The sequence below is a fragment of the Rhinatrema bivittatum genome, chromosome 3 (assembly GCF_901001135.1).
Source record: "Rhinatrema bivittatum chromosome 3, aRhiBiv1.1, whole genome shotgun sequence".
Classification (NCBI taxonomy): Eukaryota; Metazoa; Chordata; class Amphibia; order Gymnophiona; family Rhinatrematidae; genus Rhinatrema; species Rhinatrema bivittatum.
Window position 1 is genome coordinate 571,330,703 of NC_042617.1, and position 15,837 is coordinate 571,346,539.

General features: G+C 41.2%; 1 protein-coding gene across 1 annotated transcript in view; it reads left to right on the top strand.

Annotated features, from left to right (window-relative positions):
- Nucleotides 1–15,837, top strand: part of ESR1 (estrogen receptor 1) — an 829,643-nt gene that overhangs the window by 468,168 nt on the left and 345,638 nt on the right. The window contains exon 5 of the mRNA XM_029596558.1: nt 11,035–11,361. Within this exon, the coding sequence (XP_029452418.1) occupies nt 11,035–11,361 (327 nt within the window). The remainder of the gene's footprint in view (nt 1–11,034; nt 11,362–15,837) is intronic.

Below are 15,837 nucleotides of genomic sequence, written 5' to 3' on the forward strand. Positions count from 1 at the left end.
TACAAACCAAAAGATTACAATCGCCATCATGTGAATGCACTTGAATGGAGTATATCATTGTACATAGTAGATCTTCAAAGTGATGAGAGAACTGCAAGCAATGTGCTACAAGCAGTGCTTCAAGTCTGGCATTTTTAATATAGCTCTGATGCTCTGACAAGGAGAACTGTTCTGTCAACTGGTAACGGAACCAACATAGGAGAGGGTGATATTGAACCTGGTGCTTCCCAACGGGGACAGTATGTCTGATATTGTAGTAAATGATCATCTGGGATCCAGTGACCACTGGATGGTATGGTTCAGTATTAGGATGCAATAGATGAAGGTTCATTCTGAGGTGAGGGTGCTAGACTTCAGGAAAACTAACTTTCTTAAAATGGGTGAGTACCTCAAGGAGTCGTTAGCTAGATGGGGAAAAACCTAGGGGAAGTAGAAGGGAAGTAGGCAAAACTAAAAAGGAGATATCATAAGGACAACTAACCTTTGTGTTAGGAAAGTAAATAAAGGGAAGAGGAAAAAGAGGCCACTATGGTTTTCTAAAGAAGCAGATGAAAAGGTAAGGGAGAAGAGGTTAGCGTTCATAAACTACAAGAGATCATAGAAAGAGGAAGACAGGCGACAATATCTGGAATAATAAAGAGAAACTGGGAAAGCAGTCAGGAATGCAAAAATTCAAATGGAAGAAAAACTAGCAAATACAGTAAAATGGGGGACAAGTCTTTTTTTTTTTTTTAGATAAGTTAGTGAGAGAAGGAAGTGCAAATGTGGCATTGTGAGATTCAAAGGTGAAGAGATGGAATATGTAAAGGCTGATGAGGAAAAAGCAAAATTACTTGACGAATATTTCTGTTCACTGTGGAAGGGCTTGGAACAGGACCACATAAAACAAACACAAATAAGATTGGAAGGGGGGTAAACCTCAATCTATTTTCAGAAAAAAATGTGTTCATGAGGATCTAACTAAACTTAAAGTAGATAAGGCAATTGGGCTGGATGGGATCCATCCGTGGAATGAAGGGAACTTAGAGATGTCCTGGCAGTTCTGCTGGCTGACCTTTTCAATACTTCTTTAGCATATGGAGTAGTCCCGGAGGTCTGAAAAAGAGCAGATGTGGTTTCTATTCATAAAAGTGGAAGTAAGGAGGAGGCTGGGAACTATAAACTAATTAGTCTGACCTCTCTGGTGAACAAACTAATGGAATCGCTGCTAAAACAGAGGATAGTGCAATTTTTGGAATTCAATGGATGGCAGGATCTGAGGCAGCAAGATTTTACCAGAGATAAATCTTGTCAGACGAGTTTGATCAATTTTTTTTGATTGGGTGACTAAGACAGTTGGATCAAAGGAGAGCGCAGACGTAATGTTCTTGGATTTCAGCAAGGCCTTTGACACGGTTCCGCACAGAAGAGTTATAAATAAATTAAGTTCCCTCGCTATGGAACCTAAAATGACTGATTGGGCTAGAAACTGGCTGAGCGGGAGGAGACAAAGAGTAGTGGTAAAAGGTGTTTTCTCTGAGGAGGGGGACGTTACTAATGGTGTGCTTCAGGAATTGGTCCTTGGACTGGTACTTTTCAACATTTTGGTGAGCAACATAACTGAAGGATTGTTGAGGAAAATTTGGACAGCCTGGAAGGTATGGAAACATAAGGAGGGATCTAGCGAAGTTCGATGAATGGTCTAAAACTTAATGCTAAAAAATGCAGAGTAATGCATTTAGGATGCAAAAACACAAGGGAATTGTATGGTATTGGAGGTGATTATTTTGTAAGCACAAAGGAAGAACAGGATCTGGAGGTGAATGTATCTGATGATCTTAAGGTGGTCAAACAGGTGGATAAAGCGACGGTCAAAGCCAGAAAGATGCTTGGCTGAATAGGGAGAGAAATGATCAGCAGAAAAAGGGAGGTGATACTGAGACCACAACTTGGAATACTATGTACAGTTCTGGAGACCACACCTTCACAAGGATATAAATAGGATGGAATTGGTCCAGAGAGTGGCTACTAAAATGATCTGCGGTCTTTGTTCTAAAGCATATGGGGATAGACTTAAAGATCTAAACATGTATACCCTGGAGGAAAGGCGGGATAGGGGAGATAGAAGCATTCAAATATCTTAAAGGTTTTCATGCACAGGAGGTGAGCCTCTTTCAACGGAAAGGAGACTCTAGAATGAGGGGTCATGCTATGAGGTTAAAAGGTGTAATCTTAGGAAATATTTCTTTACAGAAAGAGTGGATGTGTGTAACAGCCTCCCAGTAGATGTGGTAGAGACAAAAACAGTATCTGAATTCAAGAAAGCATGGGATAAATACAGGGGATTTCTAAGGAGGTGATAGGAATTATAAAGTTACATTTATTGGACGGATGTGCAGATTAGATATGCCATATGTTCTTTTTCTGTCATTATGTTTCTGTGTTTCTTGTAGTTTTTCCCAAATAGAAGAGCAGACATTATCACCAAATTAAATAAACTACAAAAGTAGAACAATTAGAACCCACTTTTGGAAAAGCCCATTGATGACACTATATCAAAGGGCGGTCAATTTGAATAAATAATAATAATACTCGCAAAGTCTGATGAAAAAATGAAGACTGTACCATCATAAAACAAAACTGCAGTGGTCCCAAGAAGAGGGACCCAGTGCTTCCTCACTTATCCTCATTTCCACTGATGGAAGCAAAACAGATAACCTGCAGATTGTGATTAAGGGTACAAGAAAAACAAGGACCATTATCAAAACAATCACGAAGAGCCTAAATTTGCCAGTGCTTCCTAATGATCCTTCTGATGTGAAAGAACAGAGTATTGAAGCACACAAAGATGTTTAGATACAGAGTGACAACTCTCAGATTTAGACCTTAAAAGCCTGCTTCTATCATAAAATAAAGCGCACTCGTATATCTGCCAAACAACCAAAAATGGACAACCATGATGTAGGAATCTTTCTGAAAATGAGTGATATCGATTCTTGAATTCTGACTGCACAAGAAGGGTTTTATTTATTTATTTTTTTTACCTATGATGGCATGTTTTTGCCTGCAGTCCAACATCTTTTTTGAATGATTACAGTTGTTGGCGGGCGGTCTGAGATTTTCTCTTTTGTTAAATAAAAATTGTGTGTTCCAGTGACCTTTTGGGCTTTGTTATATTTGTTTATTCACTCGGGAATCTTTTGTTTTGATTTTTATTGTTCTGTGCAAGTATCACCCTTTCTGTAAAGAAATATTTCTTTAGATTACTTCTGAGTGTACCCCCTTCATCCTCATACCATGACCCATAGTTATAGAGCTTCCTTGCTGTTGAAAGAAATTCACTCCCTGTGCATTTATTTCTTGGTATTTAAATGCCTCTGTCATATCTTCCCTTTCCCACCTTTCTTCCAGGGTATACCTGTTTAGATCTTTGACATTGACATTTTAGTAGCTGCCCTTCTATTCAGTTCATGTTCTTTTCAAGGTGCATTCTCCAGAGTTATACTTTTATTTATTTTTATTCTGCTTTTTCACATTTTTTCAGTGCTTCAAAGTGGATTACATTCAGGTACTGTAGGTATTTTCCTATCCCCAGAGGGCTTACAATCTAAGGCCTGGATTTATCAAAATATACTAAATATCGCCTGTGATAGAAAAAGGGTCATATTTTATGGTAATAGGCAGTTTATTGCAATTTGTGCTAATCCCTATATGAAGAGCTAAGTTACTGCAAATTGTGATAAGTGCTAGAATGTGGTATTTCCTACATACAGCCACTGGGGGAACCATGTTTACTATCAGGACCATGGAGAGAGAGAGTGAGTGAGAGAGCGAGTGAGAAGAGCACCTAGCCATAATGCCCTCTCCCTAGATAGGTATTTATATCTCTATGGGAGGCCCACCTAGTAAGTCGAGGTGAGGTTTAGGTAGTAGTGTAGGGATTAGGGGCCACTTTGACATTCAAAGTGAGATGTACGAACAGAGCAGTGCTCTCTTGTGAAGATTTGATGACCCTCGGAGTGAGGAAACTCACCCAAAGATGAGATTTGTGCAACATCAAGCTAGGATGAGAGAACATTGCACAAATCTCATCTTGGAGTGAGTTTCCTCACTCCGAGGGTCATCAAATCTTCACAAGAGTGCACTGTTTTGTTTGTACGATCGGGCTGTATGAAAAAAAATTCACAATGTGAACCGGAATCGGAACCGATTCCGGTTCCGATTCACATCATTACTACTGAAAAAGGTATAGCTAAAATCAGGATTAAAGCCATGTGATAGGGCTTCGCAAACTGGTAAACCCAGCCCACCCCTCCTCTTTTTCGGATTTGCATCGCACCATACGACATGGAGCTATCGCATGCGCTAAGGGGTAGATTTTCAGACGAGCGCGAACAGCCTACTTTTGTTTGCGCTCCAGGCGCAAACAAAAGTACGCTGGATTTTAGTAGATACGCGCGTAGTCGCGCGTATCGGCTAAAATCCTGGATCGGCGCGCGCAAGGCTATCGATTTCGTATAGCCTGCGCGCGCCGAGCCGCGCAGCCTACCCCCGTTCCCTCCTAGGCCGCTCCGAAATCGGAGCGGCCTAGAAGGGAACTTTCCTTTGCCCTCCACTCACCTTCCCCTCCCTTCCCCTACCTAACCCACCCGCCCGGCCCTGTCTAAACCCCCATCCTACCTTTGTCGGGGGATTTACGCCTCCCGGAGGCGTAAATCCCCGCGCGCCAGCGGGCCTCCTGCGCGCCGGGCCGCGACCTGGGGGCGGGTACGGAGGGCGCGGCCACGCCCCCCGGGCCGTAGCCACGCCCCGTACCCGCCCCCAAAACGCTGCCGACACGCCCCCGCAACGCCGCGCGCTCCGGCCCCGCCCCCGACACGCCTCCCGACACGCCCACTCCGAAAACCCCGGGACTTACGCGAGTCCCGGGGTTCTGCGCGCGCCGGTGAGCCTATGTAAAATAGGCTCACCGGCGCGCAGGGCCCTGCTCGCGTAAATCCGCCCGGTTTTGGGCGGATTTACGCGAGCAGGGCTCTGAAAATCCGCCCCTAAGCCCTTAACGCATGCAAAAACACCTTAGCGCATTTTGATAAATGACCCTATAAGTTTGTACCTGAGGCAATGGAGGGTAAAGTGACTTGCCCAAGGTTACAAGGAGCAACAGCAGGACTCAAACACTGGTTTCCTGGTACATAGACCACTGCTCTAACCACTAGGCTACTATACATCTTATGCCAAATGAGGTTTCACCAGAGACTTGCACAATACCACCTCTTTTTTTCTACTGGTTATTCCTCTTCTGTATACCACACATCCTTCTGGCTTTTGTCATTGTCTTATCTACCTGTTTGGCTACCTTAAAATCATCAGATATGATCACCCCCCAGATAGCATGTTCTTGTTATGTGCACAGGAGCACTCCCCCCCCCCCCCCCCCCCCCAAAAAAAAAAATGTACTGCTCCCTTGGATCTTTGCAACCAAATGCATGACTTGCTTTTTTTTTTTAACATTTATTTATGTGTATTTAATTACTTAATTTATCTGTACTTCATTATCTATGCTTAATTACATTTATTTATCTTTATATAAGTAACGTCAAGGAACATCATCAAAACATCAAACATAATTTTACAAAAACATCAATAAACTAACGATAGTAATATACATAAAATTTAACCTAAATAAAATATACATTATTAAATCTTAGCTGCTAGGCTCTAGACCTGCCCTCAAGCTTCACTAGATGTTTCACCACTTTATTCAGGTGAAAATTTGACCATAATATAACCCTTATACATTTAGGGGTAGATTTTGAAAGAAGCACGCGCTTCTCGGTGCGCACACATGAACGCTCCGATTTTATAACATGCGCGTGCATGTTATAAAATCATTGGGCCACACGCGTATGTGCGCCGGATTTTAAATCTGTGCGTGCTACGCGCGCAAGAGGGGATAAAGTTTTGTTAGTTTCAAGCAGCGACACATCCCGGCCTTCCCAGTTCCTTACCCCCTGCTCTATATTCTCCCTTCTCCTTCCCCTTCCCCTAATTCCTACTTTTCTCCTTGTTTTTTTTTTATTTCACAACTTACTTCAGGGCCCAACCTGAAGTAAGTTGTGCATGCCAGCAAGTTGCTGGCGCGCAATTCCCCAGCAAAGCAGCAAATGGCCACTGTACTGGCCGCCTCCAGCTCCGCCCCATCCCGCCCCCTGGACTGCCCCTACCTGCCCCCCAGACCGCCCCTTTTGTGAGGCCCGGCTCTTGTGCGCATAACAGTGGTTACATGCATGGCCGGGCTTCTTCTAAAATGAGTGTGGCGTGCGCAAGGCCCGGCCACGCGCATAAGTCCCAGCTTTTATGCTTTGGGGAGCATTTAAGATTCACCCTTTAATGCCTGGTACTTCAAGAGTAGTGTATATGGTTTAATTTCTACTTTGATTTCTTATTTTTGACCATACAGACAATAAGAGACTGTTTTATCAAGGTCTTATCCTATAAAGACAGAAATGGACACACAGTTTTAATAAATCAGGCCCTTTTGTTGCTTTGAAAGAATGCTTAGTACATCTGACCCGAAGACAATGTCTAAAGAGTTGAATCAACTCATACCATCTTGCAAGAGGGCCCATCTGTTTAGGGTGTTACATGTTTCTGGTTGAAGAAAAACTGGGGAAACCACTTCCCTAACATATGACCTGCCCTATAGATTGTATCTTGCCTTGTATCATGACAAAGCAGGGAATAACAGAATAAGGGCTATTAAGTAATATGTTTTATCACTTATTTTCTTCAAATAGTCATTATTACTTGAGATGGAAATAGCCTACCCAATCTTCCCCATCAATGCTTGGTACCCCTTTTATGCTTTAAAAAGTTGTTACTGGAGAAGGATTTTGGTGCTAAGACTTATCTGACCTGATTTTCCTGCGCTCTAGACTCTTTCCGGGGGTAGCAGAGGGGTATCCCAGGCCCTGACGGTGAGTCAAAGCGGTTAACCTGAGAGGTGACTCCGGAACCGGAAGCCGGAAGTGGACTACAAAAGCGTCTTTGCCTGTGGGAATTCTTGAGAAGGATTTTGGTGCTAAGACTTATCTGACCTGATTTTCCTGCGCTCTAGACTCTTTCCGGGGGTAGCAGAGGGGTATCCCAGGCCCCGACGGTGAGTCAAAGCAGTTAACCCGAGAGGTGACTCCGGAACCGGAAACCGGAAGTGGACTACAAAAGCGTCTTTGCCTGCGGCGTGCAGCCGACGCCGGCGCGCCGCCAAAGCGTGTGTGTGTGTGTGTGTGTGTGTGTCAGACAATGGCTGACACGGTGGTTGTCACATTACTTGGCAACTGGTTCAAGAGCTGATTGGTTGACAAGAGATTGGTTGACAAGGGACATCAATACCAGATCAGGAATCCAAGATATAATTATGAGAGATGTAACCAGATTTGGGGGCAGATGGCAACCAATTGCATGGTGGAAAAGGGCCCACAACTCTGTTTGCTCACCCCTGGTCTAGGGTGTATTCTACTGCTTAGTTATTTAGAAAACAATTTGAAATCTTAGTTGCAGATTTTTTGGCTCGATTCTGCCAGGCTCTGGGTCACAGGATGTTCATCTGAAGGGTCATTTTGGTGTGCTTTTGGGAACACATCCTGCAGGGAAAGCACACAAGGGAGTCAGACAAATACCACGTGAGCTGGATTTGAAAAAAGTACTCCGGGCTGATATTTTCATTGTGAAGGCCACCCTCAAAAATAATATCGTAAGAAATTAGTATGGTCTTTGTAATTGTCCTTTAGAAAGAATTCAGTCTTTCACTTTAAAGTGATCATAAACAGTTTATTGGTGAAGAGACTCCTGAGTTTCGAACAAATATATTCCAAATATCAGTGTCCTCCAACACAAACTTTGTTTCGTCAAAAGACCTTGCTACAATAGTAGTTACATTTACACATGTAAATCCTTTTCAAAATTCATCTGTACATGTTTAGTGATAGCGTGTAAGGTCCATGACTAGATAAATCCAATGGGTTTTAAATTGAACATTAGAACATAAGAACATAAGAAATTACCACGCTGGGTCAGACCAAGGGTCCATCAAGCCCAGCATCCTGTTTCCAACAGAGGCCAGAACCAGGCCACAAGAACCTGGCAATTAGTGTAGCTGGGTTCAAAAAAGGTTTGGATAAGTTCTTGGAGGAGAAGTCCATTGATGGCTATTAATCAATTTTACTTGGGAAGTGGCCAAGTGGCCAAGTGAACCCAGTTAGTGTAGCTGGGTTCAAAAAAGGTTTGGATAAGTTCTTGGAGGAGAAGTCCATTGATGGCTATTAATCAATTTTACTTGGGAAGTGGCCACTGCTATTGATTGCATCGGTGGCATGGGAAGAAGATCCCATGCCACCGATGCAATCAATAGCAGTGGCCACTTTCCAAGTAAAATTGATTAATAGCCATCAATGGACTTCTCCTCCAAGAACTTATCCAAACCTTTTTTGAACCCAGCTACACTAACTGCACTAACCACATCCTCTGGCAACAAATTCCAGAGCTTTATTGTGCATTGAGTGAAAAAGAATTTTCTCCGATTAGTCTTAAATGTGCTACTTGCTAACTTCATGGAATGCCACCTAGTCCTTCTATTATTCGAAACTGTAAATAACCGAGTCATATCTACTCGTTCAAGACCTCTCATGATCTTAAAGACCTCTATCATATTCCCCCTCAGCTGTCTCTTCTCCAAACTGAACAGCCCTAACCTCTTCAGCCTTTCCTCATAGGGGAGCTGTTCCATCCCCTTTATCATTTTAGTTGCCCTTCTCTGTACCTTCTCCATCGCAACTATATCTTTTTTGAGATGCGATGACCAGAATTGTACACAGTATTCAAGGTACGGTCTCACCATGGAGCGATACAGAGGCATTATAACATTTTCCATTCTATTAACCATTCCCTTCCTAATAATTCTTAACATTCTATTTGCTTTTTTGACTGAGCCGACGATTTTAAAGTATTATCCACTATGATGCCTAGATCTTTTTCCTGGATGGTAGCACCTAATATGGAACCTAACATCGTGTAACTACAGCAAGGGTTATTTTTCTCTATATGCAACACCTTGCACTTGTCCACATTAAATTTCATCTGCCATTTGGATGCCCAATCTTCCAGTCTTTCAAGGTCCTCCTGTAATGTATCACAGTCTGCTTGTGATTTAACTACTCTGAATAATTTTGTATCATCCGCAAATTTGATAATCTCACTGATCGTATTCCTTTCCAGATCATTTATATATATATTGAAAAGCACCGGTCCAAGTACAGATCCCTGTGGCACTCCTGTTTACCCTCTTCCACTGAGAAAATTGTCCATTTAATCCTACTCTCTGTTTCCTGTCTTTTAACCAGTTTGTAATCCACGAAAGGACATCGCCTCCTATCCCATGACTTTTTAGTTTTCGTAGAAGCCTCTCATGAGGGACTTTGTCAAATGCCTTCTGAAAATCCAAATACACTACATGTACCAGTTCACCTTTATCCACATGTTTATTAACCCCTTCAAAAAATGAAGCAGATTTGTTAGGCAAGACTTCCCTTGGGTAAATCCATGTTGACTATGTTCCATTAAACCATGCCTTTCTATATGCTCTACAAAAAAGCCTTCACTAAAGAGTGTGGAGGGTAGAGAATGAAAGTACAAGGTAATGCAGATGAGAATGAATTTAATCAATCCTACTTTTAAGAAGTAATATTTCAAAGCGATAGTAACTCAATAATATACCTGGACTTGACCAACATTACTCAAATAATGATTTTATTTATGAAATTGTAACCGAACTTTATTGGCACCTGTTAGAATGTAAGATATCCTACATTTACTTACCTTAGTCTATGTGCCTATTTGTAAACCGTTGCGAGGGTATATAACTTAGCGACGGTATAGAAAAGTTTTTAAATAAAAAAATAAATACATTTTGATCTTGAGAATAGTTTCCACTATTTTTCCCAGCACTGAAGTCAGGCTCACTGGTCTATAGTTACCTGGATCGCCCCTGGAGCCTTTTTTAAATATTGGGGTTACATTGGCCACCCTCCAGTCTTCAGGTACAATGGATGATTTTAATGATAGGTTACAAATTTTAACTAATAGATCAGAAATTTCATTTTTGAGTTCCTTCAGTACCCTAGGATGCATACCATCTGGTCCAGGTGATTTGCTACTCTTTAGTTTGTCAATCTGGCCTACTACATCTTCCAGGTTCACAGTGATTTCGTTCAGTTCGTCTGACTCATCACCCCTGAAAACCAACTCCGGAGCTGGTATCTCCCCAACATCCTCATTAGTAAACACGGAAGCAAAGAATTAATTTAGTCTTTCTGCAATGGCCCTATCTTCCCTAAGAGCCCCTTTAACCCCTCGGTCATCTAATGGTCCAACCGACTCCCTCACAGGTTTCTTGCTTTGGATATATTTTAAAAAGCTTTTATTATGAGTTTTTGCCTCTATAGCCAACTTCATTTCAAATTCTCTCTTCGCCTGTCTTATCAATGTTTTACACTTACCTTGACAATGCTTATGTTTTATCCTATTTTCTTCAGATGGATCCTTCTTCCAATTTTTGAAGGATTTTTCACCTCACCTCTTTTCACCTCTTTCACCTCACCTCACCTCTTTCACCTCACCTTTTAACCATGACGGTAATTGTTTTGCTTTCCTTCCACCTTTCTTAATGCGCAGAATACATATGGACTGCGCCTCTAGGATTGTATTTTTAAACAATGTCCAAGCCTGTTGAACAGTTTTAACCTTTGCAGCTGCACCTTTCAGTTTTTTTCTATTTTCCTCATTGTGTATAGGACCATTCAGTGTATAGGACCATTCAGTGTGAGATCCTGAACATAAATTCCATTAACAGGGAAATAACCTTTGTAAAGGTCTGTGAAATCAACACTTTTTTCAGCACATGTACTTCTTAAAGAGTTTTCTAAATAGGTCATGTTGGTATGAGCAACTTACTGGGGCATGGTTCAGAGAAAAATGCTAAAAAATATTTTGCATCTTCAGGTATTCGGAAGGATCGTAGGGGCGGCCGGATGCTGAAACACAAGCGTCAGAAAGAAGAGCAGGAACAAAAGACTGAAGCAGCCGCATCAGAGATAAGAACAGCCTCCATCTGGGTGAACCCAGCAACTAAGAATGTGAAAAAGAACCCCGTCCTCTCCTTGACATCGGAACAGCTCATCAGTGCTTTGTTGGAAGCAGAGCCGCCAATAGTCTATTCTGAGCACGATGCAAACAGACCATTCAGTGAAGCTTCCATGATGACTTTGTTGACCAACCTGGCTGACAAGGAGCTGGTGCACATGATCAACTGGGCGAAAAGGGTGCCAGGTAGGAAAATACAAAACATGCAGTTGTCTGAGTGACCTGGCAAAATGTATATATGAAGAGATATCCAGGGAGTGCCTGGCTTAGTGGCCTCCAGTTAATTGATTTCTTTCCCTTATTCCTTTGTAAAAATTGTAGTTTATCTGAAGTCATTTAGAATAACTGAGATAAATGACAATAATGTAGATTTTAGGATAAATGGTGACCCTCATTCAGTCAAAAGCATATCGAAGTTGTATTTTGTCCCCCCATAACTTTGTACTGGCTTGCTATTATGTGGATTTAACCTTATTCTATTTTTTTATTTATTTAAAAAAAATGTTGTGCTGCCTATAAAAGTGCAACCATACTAAGTGGTTTACAATCAACATACACAATGTATAAACAAGACAAACAAGTAAAAAATAAACTCATATTAAATAATAATTGAACTATATGTAAAAAAATAAAAATAAAACAATTACAGACAGTAAATCAAAGATAAAAATGATTTTCCAGTGTGTTAATCAGTTGTTCTCTTCTGATTAAATCAGGTACTTCAGGGATTTACTGCAGATTTATATATAGCACTGTCAAGGAATTGGCAATTATCTTCAGTACAGAAAAGTCTAGGAATCTCTATTTTTACTTATATCGCATAAAAGTATGACATCACAAATGAAAGCAATATTTATGACAATGTTATTGTATTCTTCACAAAAAAATGTGTAAGAGTGTCAAAAACATTATCCAGCAGACAACACCCTACATGAGGAATACTAAGCAATGTTAAAATGAGAAGAATTGCTGCATCAAATTTATTTTGAACATCCATAAAAGAAAGATCCAAACAACAGAATATATAATACTAATGTGCAAACTAAGGGCCTGATTTACTAAGGATTTTCTCCCATTCTGTGTCTATTGGAAAAATGCTTAGTAAATGAGACCCTAAATTAGGCCCTATAGTTGCTAATGAAGGATCAGCGTCTCTTTTAAGAAGTACCACAGCCGATGCAAGTTTACTCCTCTTTGGCATCATTGCGCCTTCTGGAAAAAGCCTTAACAGGCGACCCATGGCTGGCTGTGTTGGAATGCTGCACAGAATAAATGATGGGACTGCTGAGAACGCTGATTTGGGAGTCTTGCAGGAGTGTTACACAATGAAAGCAATGGAACTGCTTAGAACGCTGATTTGGGAGTGTTGCAGGAGTGTTACACAATGAAAGCAATGGGACTGCTGAGAACGCTGATTTGGGAGTGTTGCAGGAGTGTTACACAATGAAAGCAATGGAACTGCTTAGAACGCTGATTTGGGAGTGTTGCAGGAGTGTTACACAATGAAAGCAATGGGACTGCTGAGAACGCTGATTTGGGAGTGTTGCAGGAGTGTTACACAATGAAAGCAATGGAACTGCTTAGAACGCTGATTTGGGAGTGTTGCAGGAGTGTTACACAATGAAAGCAATGGGACTGCTGAGAACGCTGATTTGGGAGTGTTGCAGGAGTGTTACACAATGAAAGCAATGGAACTGCTTAGAACGCTGATTTGGGAGTGTTGCAGGAGTGTTACACAATGAAAGCAATGGGACTGCTGAGAACGCTGATTTGGGAGTGTTGCAGGAGTGTTACACAATGAAAGCAATGGAACTGCTTAGAACTCTGATTTGGGAGTATTGCAGGAGTGTTACACAATGAAAACAATGGAACTGCTTAGAACGCTGATTTGGGAGTGTTGCAGGAGTGTTACACAATGAAAGCAATGGAACTGCTTAGAACTCTGATTTGGGAGTGTTGCAGGAGTGTTACACAATGAAAACAATGGGACTGCTAAGAACGCTGATTTGGGAGTGTTGCAGGAGTGTTACACAATGAAAGCAATGGAACTGCTTAGAAATCTGATTTGGGAGTGTTGCAGGAGTGTTACACAGTGAAAACAATGGGACTGCTTAGAACTCTGATTTGGGAGTGTTGCAGGAGTGTTACACAGTGAAAACAATGGGACTGCTGAGAATGTTGATTTGGGAGTGTTACACAATGAAAGCAATGGGACTGCTGAGAATGCTGATTTGGGAGTGTTGCAGGAGTGTTACACAATGAAAGCAATGGGACTGCTGAGAATGTTGATTTGGGAGTGTTACACAATGAAAGCAATGGGACTGCTGAGAACGTTGATTTGGGAGTGTTACACAATGAAAACAATGGGACTGCTGAGAACGCTGATTTGGGAGTCTTGCAGGAGTGTTACACAATGAAAGCAATGGGACTGCTTAGAACTCTGATTTGGGAGTGTTACACAATGAAAGCAATGGGACTGCTGAGAACGCTGATTTGGGAATGTTGCAGGAGTGTTACACAATGAAAGCAATGGAACTGCTTAGAACGCTGATTTGGGAGTGTTACACAATGAAAGCAATGGGACTGCTGAGAATGTTGATTTGGGGAGTGTTACACAATGAAAGCAATGGAACTGCTTAGAACGCTGATTTGGGAGTGTTGCAGGAGTGTTACACAATGAAAACAATGGGACTGCTGAGAATGCTGATTTGGGAGTGTTACACAATGAAAACAATGGGACTGCTGAGAACGCTGATTTGGGAGTGTTACACAATGAAAGCAATGGGACTGCTGAGAATGTTGATTTGGGAGTGTTACACAATGAAAGCAATGGGACTGCTGAGAATGCTGGTTTGGGAGTGTTGCAGGAGTGTTACACAATGAAAACAATGGGACTGCTGAGAATGCTGGTTTGGGAGTGTTACACAATGAAAGCAATGGGACTGCTTAGAACGCTGATTTGGGAGTGTTGCAGGAGTGTTACACAATGAAAACAATGGGACTGCTGAGAATGCTGGTTTGGGAGTGTTACACAATGAAAGCAATGGTACTGCTGAGAATGCTGGTTTGGGAGTGTTACACAATGAAAGCAATGGGACTGCTTAGAACGCTGATTTGGGAGTGTTGCAGGAGTGTCACACAATGAAAGCAATGGGACTGCTTAGAACGCTGGGAGCACTGCACGGTATAAAAGATAGGACTGCTCAGAACACTTTTTTTCTTTAGCTTGTTTACAACATCTGTTGGCTTTTGTGGGATAAATTGAATTGGAGTCATTGGGGAGGTTAGAAATAAAAAAAAATGTTTGTACTGAATGTATAGTTGATTTTGGCCTGTTCTTTTTTTTTTTTTTTTTTTTTTTTTCAGATTGGCAGTTATCTGACAAGATAGATCCAATCCTTAGTTCTTTTCTTCTTTGTCCTAACATTTTATTTCATATATATTCAAATGTATAGCAACATTTAAAAAAAAAAAATCTCCAGAGTTTATAGCTATTTTATGCTACATTCATGCTCTACATATGTCAGGAGGTTGCCTTCATGGCCCTCTGATGAGGATCAAGTCATCACAACAGCAGCTGGGATTATAGCAGATTTATAGTAGTGGGGGTTCACCAACTGTATGCATTAATACCTATTCAAAAGCTGCCATAAAACCAAAATGAACTAGGGTAAAATTACTTATTGTGCTTGTTTTAACTCTCCACTGAATTATCCAAAAATGGTTTTCCTAGTAGAATTGCTTCATTAACATTAACAGTCATCTTTTTTGCTGTTTGCCTTAACCCTTATCCCAGAGGTGATTATACCTTCGTATATCAGAGCAAACAAATGGCTAATCAATGCAGTACATATATATTGCCAGTGCAAGTTTTCTGCTTGCTGTCATTATAAAAGCGTGCTGTATATAATTTAGATACTCTATGTTTAATGGACTGTAGTAGATAAATCCATTGCAACCTTTTCTACTGCATCTTTTTTTTTACTGTAAGATGTTTTTCCTATAACATGAACTGGCTTGTCAAAGCAACCAATAATTAGATCTGAGGTGCATTCTTCTTTGGGTTAGGTAGAGAGGATTCTGCACTCTTCCTAGCTCACAATAGGTCCCAAAATAATGGTACAGATCTGCAGCGGAGGTTCAAGGAAAGAGAGCGCGGGTAAGCTGTCTTTTTTTAGATTCCTACCAATTTTTTACGAAAGTTTATTTCTTTTCATCACAAGGGGCAGAAATAATGGTGCTTAATGAATGCTTTTGACTTGAACTTAAAAAAAGGCCAGCCCTTGCTATGCGGGGCTATTATGCTTTTGTGCAGTTAAACCGTAAGGGGAGGAGATGGAAAACTGAGAGGGGAAAAGGCTTTGAAGGTGTTTTTTGATTAAAAAGTGAGATTTTTTGGAGTGTCTGATTCAGACTTGGCTAATTATTTACTTCCAGTACAGGAGCTTTGCAGTTTTATGACTCTCAAATGGTACACCGGGCATGCAGGCTTTGAAGTTGTGAGATGATTCACAATGCTGGGCTTATTTTATGGTTTCATGAACCGAGAAGATAAACATTTTGGCACAATTTTTTTTTTTTTTAGCCACAGAAGTAGCTTTTTTCTTAATCCATTACTTTCTTGCTTGACCTTTTCAATGGCACTCTGTTTGTTAACGTGGG